At 41.9% G+C, this 19112-nt stretch overlaps 2 protein-coding genes across 4 annotated transcripts in view; both read right to left on the minus strand.

The window, feature by feature from the left end:
• LOC103586564 (butyrophilin subfamily 2 member A2-like) overlaps positions 1 to 19112 on the minus strand; it is a 78331-nt gene that overhangs the window by 21786 nt on the left and 37433 nt on the right. The window lies entirely within an intron of this gene.
• LOC103586543 (butyrophilin subfamily 1 member A1-like) overlaps positions 4353 to 19112 on the minus strand; it is a 22781-nt gene continuing 8021 nt past the window's right edge. For 2 of the 3 annotated variants that reach the window (XM_008567840.1, XM_008567841.1), the window contains exons 2-7: positions 17657 to 17781; positions 17061 to 17408; positions 15393 to 15674; positions 7098 to 7232; positions 6315 to 6341; positions 4353 to 5421 (exon numbers count right to left, since the gene is read on the minus strand). In XM_008567840.1, the coding sequence (XP_008566062.1) occupies positions 4808 to 5421; positions 6315 to 6341; positions 7098 to 7232; positions 15393 to 15674; positions 17061 to 17408; positions 17657 to 17726 (1476 nt within the window). In that variant the 5' untranslated portion in view covers positions 17727 to 17781 and the 3' untranslated portion in view covers positions 4353 to 4807. The remainder of the gene's footprint in view (positions 5422 to 6314; positions 6342 to 7097; positions 7233 to 15392; positions 15675 to 17060; positions 17409 to 17656; positions 17782 to 19112) is intronic. The other variant, XM_008567843.1, reaches the window with a different exon arrangement.

Raw genomic sequence — 19112 nt, forward strand, 5'->3', positions numbered from 1 at the left:
GTCCAGACAAAGTGACTGGAGGGTGTCCCCTGCTGGGAGTAACACTGTGGACTCCTCCAGACGCCAACTCCTGACCATCAGCATAGTCACATCGCAGCCCAGCAGAATCTGGGCAGGATCTGGGCAGACTCCCTAGAGGTAGTCAGGGGCTGAACCCACTGCTTCTTAATCACAAGGCCAGTGAGTGGGAGAGCTGGGAGTAGGACCAGGTCTCACCTGCATTTTCCTTCCTTCAGTCAGTCAACAAATACTTACTGAGAACCCACAATGTGCCAGGCCCACTAAGTTACTTGTTAGGGACAGCAAGAGGGTAGAAAATAGGTAATGGCACTGTGATCCACAAGCTGTGTGATCCTCGTCGTGACAAAACCTATGTGAACTTTAGTAACACCTAAAACATTGGGAAATGTGAAAATCAGAATGTGCACAATTCACTCAGCAATTGCACTCATGATGTCTAGTCCAGCACATTAGTGCCACGAGTACAGAGGTTGGCACAGTGGCATTGCTTTGCAATGTATGCAAATAGTACGAATTGACCCGGCCCCCTCAGGAGACTGGTGAGAAAGGTGAGGGCTTATCCCTGTGAGGGAATTCCACTCCGCAATTGGAAAGAGTGGTTTGTTGTCACTAACCTGTGTAATGGAGATGTCCTAAGTGATTAACAAGCACGCTGCAGAGCTGTCCAACTGACTGTATAAGTAAACAAAAGCAAAGCTATAGACTTGTGCACACATACATGTGTAAATGCCTTCAAAAGGTCTCAAAAGCTGCATGCTGAACTGCAGACTGGAGGTTAGGGCAGTGAAAGGACACTTTGGCCCACTGCTCCCTTTTCCTTAAATTTATGTGAATGTTTTCCTTTTTCACAATTTTACCGATTACTTAATTGTAATTGTTATGGGTCATTCTAGTGACTGGCTCATACTAGCTGCTCAGTAAATATTAACTCTTCACAACGTTTCCTCCCAAACAAAGGAGCCCGAGGATGAAGTCACAGTCCCTGTGCCTTGGGTACCTGGGTCTGGGAACTGCTTCTGAGGAGGTCTGCTTTTGCATGCGGAGAGGGAAGAAGGGGACTAGGTGTCGTGTGCAAATACAAAAGTAACTTTCTCATAAGCCTGTTTTGTCCTTGAAACTATATTTGCTAGCTCCACTAGTTTGAAATAATTTTCTCCTACGCCTGCTATGTTCTAACAGCATTATCTTGTTCATCATTATCAAGTCTGGCTATTAATCATGGTTTGGCTTCTGTAAATGAGCTGTTATCTGCACAGACCACATATGCTAGCTGAAATACTGAAAAAAAGAGGAAAAAAATGTGTAAATAGCCCTGGAAGTGTCCGCCTGTAAAAAGCTTGTCAGTCTTAGGTTCAGGGTCCAGAATATCAGAGAACGAGCTTGTCTGGACCTGCTAGTGTAATAAACTCCTGGCTCTCCAACTTTCCGAGTGTTGGGATACTTCTTGCCTAGTCTGTGTTTCTACAACAGAGGGACAGAGGTCTGTGCAGCTGGCTCTCCCTCCACCCCTGCCTGAAAGCTGCTGCAGAATACACTAGAAATGCTAGAGATAACCAGAACAGATTTTAAGGGTCCCTTGCTCCTTTCAGACCATAATATGTTCTTAAGAACATGGAGCTGGAAAGTTTCTTCGTTCAGGTCATCCCCCTTCCACCAAATCCCAACCTCTGCAGGTCCTTACCCTTTGCCTTCCCACCCCCCACCCCAAGCCCCTCAGCCTCTCTCTGTGCCAGCCCCTCCCTGCAGGCCCCCCTCAGCTCTCAGCACGTCCCCTCCCAGGCCCTGCTGCCCTGGCTCTAATCGGTCTCCCCCACTCACCCCCTGGTAGTCCGTCTGAAAATCACAGCCCACCGAAGAAGGGTAATCAGTACTTACCAGTCCTCTCTGTTACACTGAGAATCTCTCATGTGGAAGAAACGAAAAAGAAAGTAACCAGAGTTTGTCTGCTCACGGTGAGAAACAGTAAGTGCTGCTCTTTGGAATCAGTTCTGTGATTGGCTCAGAGGTGTTGTTTCCTCACTTGCTGGGCAGAAACCACTGGTGAAGGTCAGAATAAAAACTGAAACTGCATCGGAATAAAAACTGAAACTGCATCGAACTGTACACACTGAGGAAAATTCCAGCCCTGCCTCCCTTAGTGTTCGCGTTTCTCTGGGTTTGCCTGGTTGAATCATTCTTGTGTGATATGCGTATGACAGTCCTTCACAGAGTTCATGGAAAGCCTCGTGTTATCTTTCAATTCTGTTTTTCCACGAACTTTTTAAAGTACCCTTGTATAGTAAGTATTATTTAACATTCCCCTTTTTTATTTCTTTTTTTTATAATAGAAGAACTGAGTGGAAAAATAAAAAGACTTTGATGTGTGAAGAAGGGAAGATGCGAATGAATGAAAACGCTTCTGTGGCGGTCAGGTAACTAACATCTGCTTGCATGTGGATGGGTCCATGCAAGAGGACAATCCTTTACTACAGAGCTAAATGAAAGCAGGCAGAGAAAGAAAACCAGACACAATGAACCGTTTTAAGCACCTCCAACATTCGGGTCTAGGATGCATTACCAAATAATATAATTTTCTGGTTTCCAGAGGCTGGGGTATGGATGACATCTCTGAGCTGCTAGACAAGTCCTAGTTTGCAACCCTCTGAATTCATTTCACGAAAGAAAAATAAACTCTTGTATTGTTTAAGCCAGTGGTACTTCTGGTCTGTTATCAGCAGGAAAACACACTTCTTCTCTTCTCAATCGCCCCCCACCCCCAACTTCCGCAGTTTATTACGACAAGCTTATAGCAAAAGTGAAAGAATTTTCACTGAATACCAATATACCTGCCATCTGAATTCTACAATTAACATTTTAATAAACTTTTTCATTTTATTATAATCCATCCATCTGTTCATCCCCCATCCATCCATTGTTATTTATTCATTTGTTTATTTTTAAATTCACAATCTAGGTTTTGGGGCTTGAAATTATGTCAGTAGAATGAAACATCCCACTCTTGCCTGGAGGATCCAAGTTACTTTGACACAAACAAGTAGCCGAGGTGCTGAGCTTGAGATCAGGAGTTTCTGGGCATGACACTTTAGTTCTCTGCATTTGTAGTTTCCAAGGAAACAGAGCCATGAGTCCACTTCTCAGCCAGTCCTCTACCCAAAGCCCTGGGAAAGAAATCCTGGGAGATACAAGCATGCGAAATGGGTCAGGAAAAAATTCATTGATTCAATAACTTTTTATTGAGAACCTACTAACCTACCATCTAGTAGGTCTCAGGCACTGAAGTTCAAAATTGGTGAGGAGAGGTTCCAGAATTGAGTGGAAAGGAGCACAGTCTCTGAAGCCAGGCTACCTGTGTTCCTTTGGGCCACTTATACAACTTCTCTGTGCCTCAGTTTCCCTATCTGTAAAATAATAAAAGTAGTTGACTTCTTGGATGGCTGTTGTGAGGATGAAATAATACAGGCAACTTGCTCACAAGAGTGCCTCACACAGAATAAGTCATGCACATGTATGCTAAGTAAAAAGTAAGCTTGGTTCTCCTCCTCAGCGTTGATAGTTTGGAGGTTTTCCTTGAGAAGACTGAGATGTCCTGGATTGGTGCCAAAGAAATATTAATTGAAGGGTGGGCTTCTACTGTTAAAGAGATAAGCCTGAGAGAGACCAAACAATATGTGCAGTTACTTCTTGCCTATAGGAAATAAGATAGGTATGTACATATATGTAAGTATAATTCAAGTCCCTTCTGTCCAGCAATTGCACGTTCGAGAATTTATTCTCATGACAAATGCAATTCATACCTTTATTCTGTGTAATTTATCAGAGCTTTGCATAATGATTTACATAGAAATGTTTATAGCAGCATTAATTGTAATAGGAAAGAAAGAAAACCATCATGATTATGCATAATGTAATACTGGTGTTTACATAAAATAAGAATGTAAGGAAATAACATTTATAGCATGATCCAATTTTTTTTTTTTTTTTTAAAGATGACCGGTAAGGGGATCTCAACCCTTGACTTGGTGTTGTCAGCACCACGCTCACCCAGTGAGCAAACCGGCCATCCCTATATGGGATCCGAACCCGTGGCCTTGGTGTTATCAGCACTGCACTCTCCCGAGTGAGCCACAGGCCGGCCCCGATCCAATTTTATTAGAAAACTACAAGTGTCTATTAGTAGAAACATATAAAAAGTTAGAGAACATGCACTTAACTATTGATGAGGTAGAATATTTTAGGCTAGAAGTTATTTACAGAAAGGAAAAATAAATTTGCAAACTGGAAAGGAAATCTTGAAAAATATGAGGTGAAAAGTGCTACAGGGAACACTGAAATTGCTTCATTGAAGATTTATTGAATTCTGAGAGAGGAGAGGATGTGGCATTACACATAAGATCATTAGACGCTGGGTCAAATCCCAGACCAGCAGGGTGCCATGGAAAAGTGACTCTTCTCTATAAGCTTTGTTTAGTTTTTCCCAGAGTTTTATGTGGATCAAAATAAAATAAAGTCCTTGCATGAAAAGACTGTGAAATGGCAACACTCCATGCAGATCCAGCTTCCCGCTGTTATTCCATTACGCAGGCATTAAAGACAACCACTGCTACCGGGACTCCACCTTTCTTTTTATCATGCTGTTCTGAGATCAAGTTCAGACACCCCTCTCCATCCCTCCAGTCTTTCCATCACTATTTCCTGTCTCTGCTTTCCCTTTGCAGTCTCTTTGTCAGTTTCCAGCTGGTGTGGCCACACCAGAGGAACAATCCAGTCAAGATGCTGAAGTGTTGTGTCATCCTTCTTTGGGTCCCTCCATGGGGGACATCAGAAAGTGCTTAGAAAGCTCCTGAACATCAGCAAGGACTGTGACCTCCGGAGGCCCGTCAACAATTGGACAGATGGTCAGCGGTTTGTCATCACATGACCACAAGCAGAATAAAGGACAGAGGGGGCCAGAGAAAGATTCCTTGGGAAAAGTATAGATATGGGATCTGTCATTTATGTTGTAGAAGGAGATGGTTCCTGATTCATAGTCCAGGAAAATCCCAACCCGATGGGGGACTTCACTCACAAGGAGAGGAGTTCGGAGTGGGGTGAGGGCCCAGTATTCCTTTCCAGACAATTCTATAACCCAGAAGCCACTCTTGGGAGTCATGAGGATGAATCCTTTCCTCATCACGTTCTCCCTGCACACGCCAACCAGCCAGTCGGTCCTGCCTCCCACCTCCACCTCCCAGTAATGTCTTCCCTGGGTGAAGCGCGTACAGCCCAGCACACAGGGCCACGAGTCAAATCTCTCTGGATTCTCAGGCAATTCCTGATGTGAATCTTCCAGATGAACAGATTTTGAATCATCATACAGAAAAAAGGAAGGATACGCTGTGTCTCGGTCCAGAGTCACATCAACTAGAAGAGAGAGAGGGACAGGGAGCAAGCGTGACCATCAGGGAACGTCAGAGGTTATAGGGCCTGTCCTTCCACTATGGTGTGAATGTTCCCTCGAAATCTCATGTTGAAACTTCATCCCCATTGTAACAGTATTGAGAGAGTGGGAAAATTGAGTATAGTATTTGAAAGGCAGAGGCCTTTAAGAAGGGATACGATCATAAAGGTTAGGCCCTTATGAATGGATTAACCCATTCACGGGTTACTGCCTTAATGGATTAATGCATCATTATGGACATAGACTGGTGGGTTCATAAGGAGATCAGGCGAGCACATTAGCAAGCTCTTCTCCTCTTGCCAGCTGATGCCTTGTGCCACCTCAAGACTCTGTAGTGTCCACACCGAGAAGAAACCCCTCACCACATGCACCCCCCAGACCTTCAACTTCTCAGCCTCCAAAACAGTAAAAAATAAATTCCATTTCCTTATAAATTACCAGCTTCAGGTATTTTGTTACAAAGAACAGAAAACTGATTAAGACACCTTCCTTCTCCAAAGAAAGAGAGCATTGTTACAGGAGTTGACAAGTCCTCTCAGAGGGAGAGCTGCTTGGCCTGCTCAGGGGTCTCCATTCCCCCAGCTCCCTGCCTCATCAGCAGCCATGGGGTGATATAAGAGCTAACTGTCCCTAGGGCTTGCAAGGCCTAATGGGATCCTCTCAGAGAGAGCTTATCTCTTGCTATCTTAAAATGGCTCCATATGTGTCCCAAAGAAATACTAAGCTTTTTCCACAACTTAACATCTTTTTCTGTTTGTTACTAAGAGTATCAGTGCTTTTCAGTTCCACCTATTCTAGGTCTTTGGATACTTGAAAGTTTATATCTCGGAGCCTAGAGAAGAGCCAAGCCACTGACCTGCATGTAATCGAGCCAGTTCCCAATCTGAAATAAAACAGAATCACGGGTCACTGTCAGGTTACAGAGAGAAATTCTTGCATATTTTACAATAGATGACAAACCTAAACAAATCAAATTTTTAGGAGCTTCTCTGTAAAATGAATAGAAATACTTCAAAAGGCCCTCTGGAGCTGCAGATGTGAGGAGGGGGAAGAAAATACGCGTTGGAAAGACACTGGAAGCCTGTTACTATCTGTATCTGTTAACTGAAAAAACATCAATCAATCAAAAATAAGAAATGTGTTTTGTTTCCTTTTGTTACCTTAGACATAACCTGCAAGTTCTTGATGGGTTAGGTACAGTTGTTTAGATAGTAAGAGACTGTTGTGGTATGTGAGGGACTTGAGTGAAGGCAGCCCTGGGACCCTGTACCCATTCCCAGACAACACCACAGCCCAGAGTCCATGCTCAGGTGTCACATGTTGAATGTGTGTCTTCATCACGTTCTCCCCACACACGCCTATCACCCAGTGGATGATCCTATGTCCCACCTCCACCTCCCAGTACTGTATCCCAAGGGGTGGGAATTGGTGATGAGACTTCATTGGTTCTCATGTTTTAATTAAGGACCTGGGTTGTGATTCTGTGATAAAATCCCCCATTCCTCTTCAGAGCTCCAGACAATTGGAATTTCATTCTGAAAATCATGTAAAAGGACTCTATTGCAACGACTCATCAAGAATTTGATTCCTCAGCTGACATTAACACCCATGACAAAAAACCTAATATGCTATAACCTACCTATGGGAACAGTACCATCTTGACTGTCTCGTTTGCTTTTCTTGTAGCATTTCCAAATGCAAAATATTCCAATAATGATAAGTCCCAGGGGTACAGAAAGCAACATCAAGGTTTTCCAAATCGGGAAAAGGGGAGCTGAAAGAAAATGTCCGAGAAATATGTTTGCAAAGATCTTCTGTGAAATCCAATTTCTACTGTGCACACAAGGACTAGGGTAGGAAGTGACACTGCTTCCCTCCCTGTCTCTGTTCACCTTGCTCTAACCAACCCTTCCTTTGAAAGTGGCAGTGGCTGTACTTGCATGTGAACACTTTCAGAAATATGTCAGTTCTAGCTGGGAGAAAGTAGAAAATAGAGAAATACAACAAACAATTTATTTAGGTAGGACCTGTATGATGAAAAAGAAATTTTACATATTGAGCTTGATGACAAAATTTCTCTAAATGGAAAATGTGAGTATGAAAGTGATAAGTAGAGAAGGGGAAATAGAATCTCTATATGTCACAGAATATTCTAGAAAGCGGAGAGAAGGACTAAGAACCATGGCATCCAAGAAAGGCCACAGTAAGCTCCCTGAGTTTTCCTTTTGCTCACATATCCCAGACTTAGAGGTGAAGGCGCTGGCATCCTGCAAACACCAACATAAACACACAAAGAAAGCCCCAACACAAACTTGTTCTTTTAGCCATAGGACCAGTGAAAAAACAGCCCAATAAGAAAGAAAAATGTTAGACATTGTCCCCTCTACTCCACAAAAAGTAGGAAAAAAACTGGCTACCAACATCCATGGAGAAAAGACTGAGTGAGGACCTCGACCTCCATCTTCTGCAGGCTGTAAAAAGGCACCCGAATTCCTCTGACAATATGGTCTGGAGGACACAAAATAGGAAGCCTCCACTGTCATCCCCACATGCCTGGTTATGATCCCACAACCCAGGAGGCAGTGGGGACCACGTGGGGAGTCTGGACTTTCACGGGCACTAAGGAGATGTTCGTTTCCCTCCCCACCAGGGTGACGTCAGAGGAGAACAGTGCAGAGTCAGGACTTTCAATGCTGCCCAGCAGGGGAAAGGTGCAATAAGGGTGTTTCCTCACCCATAAGGGTGACAGCAACACTCCTGTAACAACAGAAACAAAAGAAAAGCTTGACACGTGTATTTAATCAAAGTTTTACATTACATGGGAGACTTCAGAAATAAAGACCCAAAGACTTGGAAAACTACTTTTATGCTTAGGTTTGATGAAGAAGGGACCGTTGTGTAGAAATGTGCTTAGAAAAAAAAACGTGATCTAATGGTAATAGACTGAAGAGGGGAAACCCAGCAAGGCCTGGGTGTTCGGATTCCGCTTGGCCCCTCTGCACAGCATTCCTTCCTCCCGGGTATGGGGCAGAACCTCTCTGGAGTGAAGGTCTTCAAAGGAGAAGGGAGAGAGCAAGATTTCTAGGTTTTATGGCTTGCTTTGGGGGAGAGGAGTTCTAGTGTCTATGACCCACCTTGAAGAAGAGGAATTCTGATTTGTGTGACTTGCTTTGGGAAGAGTGATGGGTGGGAGACAGGAGGGCAGCAGAAGGTCAGGAAGAACTTGCTGCTGAGGCTTCCAATCTCCATTAGTTCAAAGAACTCAGAATGCCAAGGTGCCATACTTTGGGGTATCATTTTCTGAGCCCAAACACTAAGAAGGAGAATACTATGAGCAATTTTGAAAACAAGTTTGACAACTCATGAAATGCACCAATTCCTGAAAAAATAAACTACCATAACTCACTGAATGTAAAATAGGTAACTTGAATAGATTTACAACCACTAAGAAAATTAAATTCGTATTTTTAAAATTCCCAAACAAAATTCTCCATGGTAGATGGTTTCACTGGTGAATTCTACCAAATATTTAAAAGAGAATTAACACCAATTCTACTCAATTACATGCAGAAAATAGAAGAGGGAGGAAAGCTCCCTAATGCATTTTATAAAGCTAGTATTACTCAGATATTAAAACCAGAAACAGATGAAATACTACCATTTGCAACAACATGGATGGATTTAGAGAAAATTATATTAACTGAAATAAGCCAGGCACAGAAAAAGAAATACCACATGTTCTCGCTTACTTGTGGGAGCTAATCAAAATAAATAAGTAAATATACAAATAAACGAAGGGATGGGGAAAAAGAGACAATAATCACAACAATTCCTTGATCTTGTTAAGGCAAGTGAACAGATATGATTTTGATGGTGGGAGCATGGGGAGTGGGGAGAGGAGGGAGGAAAAGGAAGAATAGGTATGGGAACACGAATACCAATACTACATTGTATATTGATGAATTAAAATAAAAATAAATAAATAAATAAATAAAAATAAAAAACAAAGAACCATTTAAGGTTTTTTTCAAAATACGTAATTTTATGTTTATATGAGTATGTTATCAAGATGCATTCCACAGTTATATAAAATATCTAAATATATAATATGTCTGGGTATATGTTATCAGTCATAATTATGGGTATTTTGTACAACTGTTGTAGGCCATAAAAATAATCAAATTTCTTTGTCAATTATGTCATTAACTATGGGTATTTTGTCTTCATTGTTCACAGTAAAGTCCTTTACTCTGGTGCTTCCTCTAAAAGATCTCTACAAACAACTATAATCCTAAAGTTGTGTCTTCCGAGAAGTCCATAAAAAGGGTAAAAAGACTCTAACAGTTACTTTAAAATATAGACCTTTGCTGATGACTTTGACATTAACCAACTGGACTAGGTAAAAAAAAAAAAACAACTTCAAATTCCAATAAAAAAAAGTGAACTCATAAAATGCTAACCTAAAATCAAACAAAACAAAAATTAATTACATGAGACTAAACTGACAAAAAACTAAAATTATTTTTATGACTTCTTAAAATATTGTTGATTATTTTTGTTTGTTTTCCAGATTTAAGGAAATCCTTTTTTCTTTTGGGCTATTTATAGCTTTACAGCAATTTGGTAAAGTATATTTGATAAACAAAATTAAAACATTTACATTTCTCTCTACTTGATTCCTCAAGAATTTTAAAACTATTCATAAGTTTTCTTATTTTGTGACAATATAATTATTTACATAAGTTCAATAAGAATCTCTTCTTCTTGTAGCAGGACACAACTGAAAACACTGGTTATCTTACCAAGGCTTTGACTAGAATGATATATCTTCAGATAGGACCAGTCTGCTTTAAAGGACTGAGAGTGACTTTATAAAGCCAATGGACTTACAGAAAGACTGGCCTGGAACCTCGACTACATGTTCCTTTACAAGGTTCCTGGCCTCACAGTAAATAAAGAATGTCACGTTCTGGGGCAGGCCCGTGGCTCACTCGAGAGAGTGTGGTGCTGATAACACCAAGGCCACGGGTTCGGATCTCATATAGGGATGGCCGGTTAGTTCACTGGGTGAGCGTGGTGCTGACAACAAGAAGCCAAGGGTTAAGATCCCCTTACCAGTCATCTTTAAAAAAAAAAAAAAAAAAGAATGTCACTTTCTGCCGAGAACCTCCAGAAGAGGAGAATTCACCCAATTCCCACAGGTACAATCTGAAAGGAAACCAGATCTGTACATTGGCTTCCTAAGCCTTTAGGGACTCTTAAAGTTCTAATCTAACGTTCCTGATAAAAGTACTAACAAAGCCAATTAAAAAGGTACCAATATGGTAAATCACTATTCTTACTGCACTTTATGCAAATAATCAGGCCAGAGACTAAACTTATTTTACAAATGAATCAGTCTTCTCGTATCTTTGGTAAAAAGATGAGATCAAGGAGAGAAAAATGATGTTTTACAAAAAAACTACAGTGTATCTGTTATTAGATATTAGCCCTGTCCATTATTTTTGAGTTTTTATTATCTGCACTAAAATCTTGAGTTGGCAAATATCCCTTCCTGATGACTTTCCTCTGGGCTCCACAATGATCGAGAAATATGTTTCACTGGTCAAATAATTCAGTCCATTTACAATACATGGCCAAGGGCTCTTCCACTGGTATTGCATAACTTGCGTTCTACCCAATTTACAAATTATCAGCTTTTTCCCTTTAAAATAATAAAGGGTAGATCTACATGCCTAGATAAACTACTTTATCAATCAGCTTTTCCAGCTCATCTATTTTTATTTATATATTTTTTTAAAGATGACCGGTAAGGGGATCTTAACCCTTGACTTGGTGTTGTCAGCACCCCGCTTTCCCAAGTGAGCTAACCGGCCATCCCTATATAGGGATCCAAACCTGTGGCCTTGGTGTTATAAGCACCACACTCTCCCAAGTGAGCCATGGGCCGGCTCTCCAGCTCTTCTTAAAGGTGATATTTTCCATTACTGCCAAGGCCTTATAAAGGTCCTTGCCAAAAAAAAATTTTTTTTTTCTTCTTCAAAACTTCTAAATTAATTAGATTCCTACCACAGCAAGCTTCTGTGAGATGCAGACATCAAAGACCAAAGTCTCCCAGAGACTTTGCTTATTAAAAATGTCATCAAATGGGCCGACCCAGTGGCGCACTCGGGAGAGTGCCACGCTGGGAGTGCAGCGATGCTCCCGCCGCGGGTTCGGATCCTATATAGGAATGGCCGGTGCGCTCACCGGTTGAGCGCGGTGTGGGCGACCCCACACCAAGGGTTGTGATCCCCTTACCAGTCACGAAAAAGACAGAAAAAAAAAATGTCATCAAATAAAAGTACTCTTTCCAGTCACATTAAAGGACACTACGTCATGTATTGTTAACCAATCCCTGTGCAACTAAGCTTAAAGACATTTACTCATGGATTCATGTTTCTCGTTCAAAAATGGCAAAGTTCTCATTAAAAATGAGTGGACCTCCTACATTACTGAGGATCCTCAACTGAAACTAACCCATAGCCAGACACCTACAGCATCTGAGCATTTTCTCCAAGACTCTGAGCCTGACCTGATGACAAGTCCATGATCAACACTGCTGAAATGTTTGGACTTTTACATTTTACTCTGGGGAAATCTTCTAGTCTTCGGCTTTTGTCAGTCTGTACGTCTTATCTCTTAGTTTGCATTCTAGCCAAGCCATAATATGCCTGAAGACTACATACAAAGTTGAATTCTTGCTTTATTTTCCCAGGCCTATGCTAAGTTAAACCTACTACCAAGTTTAAGTTGTAAAGTGCCCTTACTTTTTTTTTTCAAGTTCTCTTGCCATTTTTGAGTACACTCTTTTGCCCAAGGGCACAACTTGTGCAACAAATTCAGCTATCTATTTTTCCAGGTTTGCCCAGAGTGAAGGATCTAATGACCATCCTATCCCAACTCCCTCGTTGTTTAAAATTTGGACTTAGACCTAAGTCTAAGGAAGTCTAAGGAAGGTGAGCATGACTTTTGGGAAGCAGCCTTCCCACAAATGAGGGATCAGAATTTCTACCTGAGGTGATCATCAATGCTTTCATATGAAAGATTTTTGATCAAAAGGGAGGAAATGATTTAAAAAAAAAAAATCTGCTCTGACCAGATCAGCTAAATTACAGTGCCTTGGGATACCTGGGATAAGTCAGTGATCATGTCCTCCTGTCCTACAAAACATTATCACGAGACTATTTTACTTAGAAGCAGCCATAATGGCACCAGAAAGCCATAAAATAACCTAAGATTCTCCTTATATACCTTACCCTAGATTCCTGCATGTGGGATGTAACCTAGTAGCAATCTAATCTATATAATATGTACAACCAATAGAAAACCTGACACAGTAATTAGGGGGAGCTGTCTCTCTCTCCTGTATTATGTCTTACATTTACATGTGAATCTAAAATGATCTCAAAATAAAACATTTAATTTAAAAAAAATACATACTAGTAGCTTCACTTCCCACCCATGCAAGAATTACCAAAATTCAAATCTGGTTAGTGAAAACTGGATGTAATACCTAAAAATTCATCAAGCTGTACACTTGATGGGGAGGATACTGACATTAACGAGACAGAAATAAAACACATGTACTCCACAGGGCCAAAGCTAATACCATAGAAAGCCCAAAGTCCTGGAGTGAAGAGGACCAAAGTCCTTAGTCTAGCCTCTAGTGTAGAAGGACCAAAGTCCTTAGCTTAAGCCAAAGCCCAACTCTTTAGGAAACATGTAGAAATGCTAAGATTAGGAAAGACCAGAAAACTTTCACAGGACTAAAGTCTTTGAAGTAGAGAAGAGAATTGAAGCACAGCAAAAAGTGCATGCTCTGGGGGCCTTTGCCCTTGGTGCAACTAAACCTAAATGATGGGGAAGTATGTGAGCTAAAATCTTCAAGGATATTCTGCTAGTTAGTGGTTGGGGGACATTTCACATCTTACCCTCAGCTATTTCTTTGAGTTTCTTGGGGAGCTAAGTGCTGCTACGGTGATTATTTCATTGTTTCTCTTTGTACGTTTTACAGCTTCTGATGGTAAATTGCTTGAACCATTTTAAATTACACCCGCTTTATTGAAAATTGCCATGTAGCCAGTTTGTTTATGTCTTCACTATGATTGATTAACCACCTGTGTTTCTTCTCTAACTTTCTGGTCTTTACAATAAAAACTGAAGCAAAACCTGACTCGGGGCTGTGCCTGGGCTCTCCTCTCTTGAAGGAGTTTGGCGTGGGTGCAGTCCCTTCAGGTTTCTCATTGCTCTGAATACACGGACTCTGAGAAATCTTTTGCATCTCTGTCACTCTGCGGGAGATGACAACTTGAGATTAATGCCATCCTTTTCTAGAATTTTAATGTAAGTTTTAACAAAAAGGTAGAGAGAAGGAAAGTGGTATATGGTTCATCTAACATCCAAAAGTAATGAACAGCTAGGCTAGAAGACACAGGGGTGAGAGACAGCCAACAGGCAGCTGGAAGTGTGGTACTGGCCCTCAGCAAAGAGATTGGAATGAAAGATACAGTTCTGAAAACCATCTTCATATGCGTGCTACGTACTTCTTTATTTCTTTATTTATGGTGGCTGGTCAGTAAGAGGATCTGAACAGTTGACCTCTGATGTTTCAGTGCCATGTAAATCTGTAGGATGGCTCTCCTATGGATGGTGAAGGGATGTAAGAGGACGTGACATTATGATATTTGTATTTCATTTTCCTCCTCAGTTCCTGACATACAGCTCCTAAAATTTTTGGAATCTCTGTGGTGATAGACTGTCTTTTAAATCTTCATGTTATGATTTGAGACTGTGGGGCCCCTAAATATTTTCTGGAAGGGACTGGTCACCAAAAGACTAAAGCTTGATGGGATTGTCAGCACACACCCCAGCCTACAGGGAAGGGAGAGGACTGAAGGGGAAGGTGATTACCAGAGGGGGAAACTGAAAGATGCAGAAAGTGGACTCTTGAGGAATGATTACAAAGGGGTGCAGAAAGAAAAATCATAAAAGCTACTGGCCAAAGAGAATAACAAACATAAAATATTTTAGATGAAAATTTGGAGACAGTTTCTAGAAAAGGATGGTTATCAGGATCAGGTGAATCAAAAAAGATAAGGAGCAGAATGGAATTGAACTGAATTAGGGAAATCACTGAAGAACCTTCTGTGGGGTTTCAATGAAATGTGGAGAGTCAGTGAGGGTTAGTAGTCACCTGAGAGGCTGAAGGCAAATGGAAGGAGAAAGACTTGTTTACTTGTTAGAAATCTGAATGAATAGTGATCTCTACTCAGAGAACGATTTTAAGAAAGAGTATATTATTACTTAAAAGTAAGGCCTCTCTGAAAGCAAACAGATTCCTAGGGTGGAAGGAGAGTGCAGAGAAGAAGACACAAGAATTGGTGAAAACTACAGGGGAAAGGGACAGTGAAATAACAAACAGGTAAACTAGACACGAGACGCTGCTGCCTAAATCAGAGGTAGTATCTGGGGAATAAATGAGGTAACCTGCTTCATTGAGGACCCTGGCAACTTGAGAAAGGTCTAACAAACAGTGAGAGTTGATGATTATTTGGAAACTAGAAAAATAATATAAGTGTTCTGGCTATTCAGAAAAAGGACTCTCTGTATCAGAAATGGACAACACCCATTGACTAGCTTTTCTAATTTAGATGTATTTCATAAGCACCCAAAACTGTAATCTCTCTGAGGTGTATAGAGTTTGTACCTTCAGAATCCTTATACATGTTGTGAAATTCTGGGGAGCTCCCTCAAGACATCATGCAGGAGACTTTGTGGAGCTGAGAAGGAAAAAGTGAACGACTCCGCCATGAGGTCACATCTGGGCAGGTGTCCCATGTTGTGTGACTCTTAAGCTGTTTCAACATAGGAACTCAGCACTGGTTCCACTGACCTGGAATGGAAATCCCCACTTCCTTCTCCTGCCCAAGAAGGAGGTTCTGGATGCAGCAGGACACGTTCTCCACGGAGGTATCTCTGATGATCAGTGAAGCAGCCACCATGAACAGGCCTTCTTTATCGGGATTCCTGGACTCTGATGTGGATGGAAACTTCTGTCCCTTAGAAGTTCTCCAATGTACTTGGGGCTCTGGGTACCATCCCACTGAGGTGCACTCCAGCCGGATCTCTCCACGTTTTTCAACTTCCATATGGATGTGAGGGTCAGAGCCGAGAGCTATGGTGACAGAATCTGTTCTTAATCTTTCAGTGGACACACTTATTGGAGCCTTATAACAATAGGGCTACAATGTTTGTAACAAGGGAGACACATAGTAACCCAGGAAAACTAGGAGTAGAAACATCTTCATTTCTCTTTTCAAAGGAAACTGAAGTATTGTCAGCAGGACACCCCCAGGTAAACTATAAAGGAATGTGGAAGTGTTAATTTTTTTTTTCCTTTAAGGTATATTTGCTTACAGGAATGGAAGGTCAGAGGCCAATAATCAGCTTTATAGCTCTTGTAAAAAGGGGAAACTCAGTGTTTGCTTATAGAAATGAATGTCGATGTCCCCTACTGCTGTAAAGAGAGAGCAAAAATGGTCACCTAAGCAACCACTAGTCAAGGGTAGCTGTGTTTGCCTATAGGAAACAAAGACTGGTAGGGCAGAGACATCTGTCAGCAAGGCAACTAGCAGTGCCAATGCAAGGAGAGATGGACAGCACGTGCCCCAAATATTCCCACCTATACCACAGATACCTCCCCAAGCTAGATTTAACAACCCAAGCCTAACACCACTTCAGAGAGAGTGTGACTTGCCAGAGCATGGGCATGCATCTCTCTATTCCCTGACAATGGAATAAAGCCTTTGTTTTGTTGAACTGAACTCGGTTTTGTTTCATTGGCTTAAGCAACACCAAGAGGGAAAATCTTGCATGCACAATCAGTAACAGTATCAACAAAATGATATTCCACACACCTCATCAAAAGGATGCCATTTTGAGATCAGGCAAAAGCCAATTCCTTAAAGGACGGATGGGCATTTGAGGTGCTCTTTGACATGCAAATAGGAGTTTGATGGCCACACATGACAAGGGCTCTTGCAGGCAGAGGGAACAGCAAGACCAATGGCTTACAGATGGCTAAGTGGTCCACATAGGGAGCTTCAGCTGTCAGAAAGAGCCCTGTTGTTGGAAGTGGGGGGAGAAGGCTTTAAAGAGGCTTTGAGAGATAGGCAAGATCATCATGAGGCACTTGCCAGGTTCATGTCTGTATAAAAGAATGTACGTTTCTCTGACAATAGTTAACAGACTGTAGCATTTTTAAAATTAGGTCTGTGACTTATAAAAAAAACACTCTTACATCCTACAGGTCTCCAAGATTTTAAAAGCAATCTTCAAGATGTTTCTCCCCCCCTACAAGTACAAGCACATGCACTACACAAGCTGCCACCAGAGGGTCCACAGTTCTCATGGTGAAAAGGCCCTAAGTATTTACAGATTATATTTTTTAGCACGTTGTGACCAGTGATAATAATTTAGGATTCTGTTATGCTTTAAATGTTACAAAGCACTTTCCCATACTCCATGGTGTCAATGAAAATGTCAAAACCTGTGCACTCACCAGCGACTTTCAGATGCAGGAAGGCTTCTTTGTGGGCTTCTTTATAACTGAAGGAGCATCCATAGATGCCAGCATCAGAGGCCATGACGCCGAGTATTCTCACAGCAACATGCCCCTTGGAGATACCGTCCTCCACCAGAATCACCCTGCCTTGGTACTCAGACATCTGCTCTTTCTGTTGCTCTCGCCCATCCCGGTGCACCAAAACAGCCGGCGAGAATGTATTTCGGAACCACCGCAATTCCATGTGCTCAGCACTCACATTTGGGGATAGGTGACAGGGCAGTTCAGCATATTCACCCACCAAGGCCAGGATGGGTTCTGGGGGTCCAATTACATCAAAGTGAGCTGCAACAAAATGAGTGGGACTTGACAGAATGTAGAGATGGGAATTGGGAACTGAAAGAAACTACGCCCAGCCAAAGAACAGAATTCTTCTGCTGTTTCTCTTATTGCTTATCTTGAGGCATCCATCTGGATCCCTCCGGGGATCACTGGGAAGAATCACCCGGACTGTTCATATTTACAGAAAGAGAAATGATTCAACCCAGTAGCAGGGAGACAGAGAGAAAGACAGAGAGAGAAGGAAGACCTACCTGAATCGAGAAGCTGCAGAAGAGTAAGGATGAGCAGACCTCGGAGGCAGGAGTTTGGGAAAACTGCCATCTCCTACCTGTCTGGAGCAGCACAATAGTGGTGTGAGTCCCTCAGAAGCTTCATGCTAAGAGATAAATAGACAGAAGATATTACGGACTTTGGAGACCCTCTGCTCTACACAGTCCTCCCAACAGTTTCTTCCAACCTAGAGAGCTCTGGGCATTTGCATCTGAAGCCCTCTTTATGCCTCCTCCCCAGTGAGCATTTTCAGTCCATGCTGTGCATCAGCACCATCCCACCAACATCCCTAAGTTTGGTCACCCATGTATAAAACAACAAGCGGGGCTCTGAAACTTCAAAAGAGACATAGAAGGGAGGCATAGTACCCACTAGCAGATTGCACATAAATGGACAAATCATAGAATCATTACACTAATAAGTCTTCTAAATACAATAATTTGTTATTTGCATTTAGGAAGGATTCAATCAGGAAATTCAGCCTGGGCAATTAACAGAAAAACAGAATCCCCTCAACTCTAGTCCAGTGAAGATGACTATTGATTACATGCTCTGTAAATCAGATGACCCTAATTTACATGCTCTCACCCTCCTTCCCCATTATCCTTTTCCCACTTTAGTCCTCAACGCTCTTCAGTTTGCATCAGAAATCCTTTCCCTCACTCTTCTCCTGTACATTTTTCAAATTCACTATACTAGCAGTTCCTCCATTAGTGTGGTTAAACAATCACAGAAAAAAAAACAAAATGCCTCGAAATGTAGCAGCAGTCTTTGCAGGAATGGTGAGAAGCTTAGTACTCTGTAAGTCATTGCATAGGTAGGTTCATACTTAGGGATCCCTGCACAGAAAAAGCTGTCTCCTTTTATTTATAATAATTCAGCACTTGCTGTTAGAGTGATCCTTAAGCTAAGTGGGTGTGAGTGGCAGAGACAGTGACAAAGGAAATAAACTGGAGGAAGAAAAATCAAAAGATGGGAGGAAGTCACTATGTCACCTTAGGGGAAGGCAAGAAGGAAAACTCGTGGCAGAGACTGAATTTATCACACTGGGGCACTTGATTGCTTGGGCAGGTTGTTCACAATCTGTTTGAGGGTAATAGATCTGCAACATAACCAGCGCCACTTTAGACAAATCCAAGTACAAAGTGGTGCCGCCCACCGCCTCCCCTCCCCTCCCCCCTTCCCTTTAGAGTAGGCTCCTGACTTAGAAACAACTTTCCAGCTTCTGCATCAGTGCAGTTATCAACCCAGTTACATCAACCTAATGGTCCCTCCCCCCTTACGTTTCACGCCCAAAAGCTAAAATAAATTCTCGCAAACGCACTGTTATGGCTGTCCACAACTTTCAGGGCAGCCATGGGCCCTGTGCCATTCTGAGCACAGCCCAGCAGACTTCTTTCTTTTTTTTTTTTTTTTTTTTTTTTTTTTTTTTTTTTT

Source organism: Galeopterus variegatus, unplaced genomic scaffold (genome assembly GCF_000696425.1).
Source record: "Galeopterus variegatus unplaced genomic scaffold, G_variegatus-3.0.2 Scaffold351, whole genome shotgun sequence".
Taxonomy (NCBI): domain Eukaryota; kingdom Metazoa; phylum Chordata; class Mammalia; order Dermoptera; family Cynocephalidae; genus Galeopterus; species Galeopterus variegatus.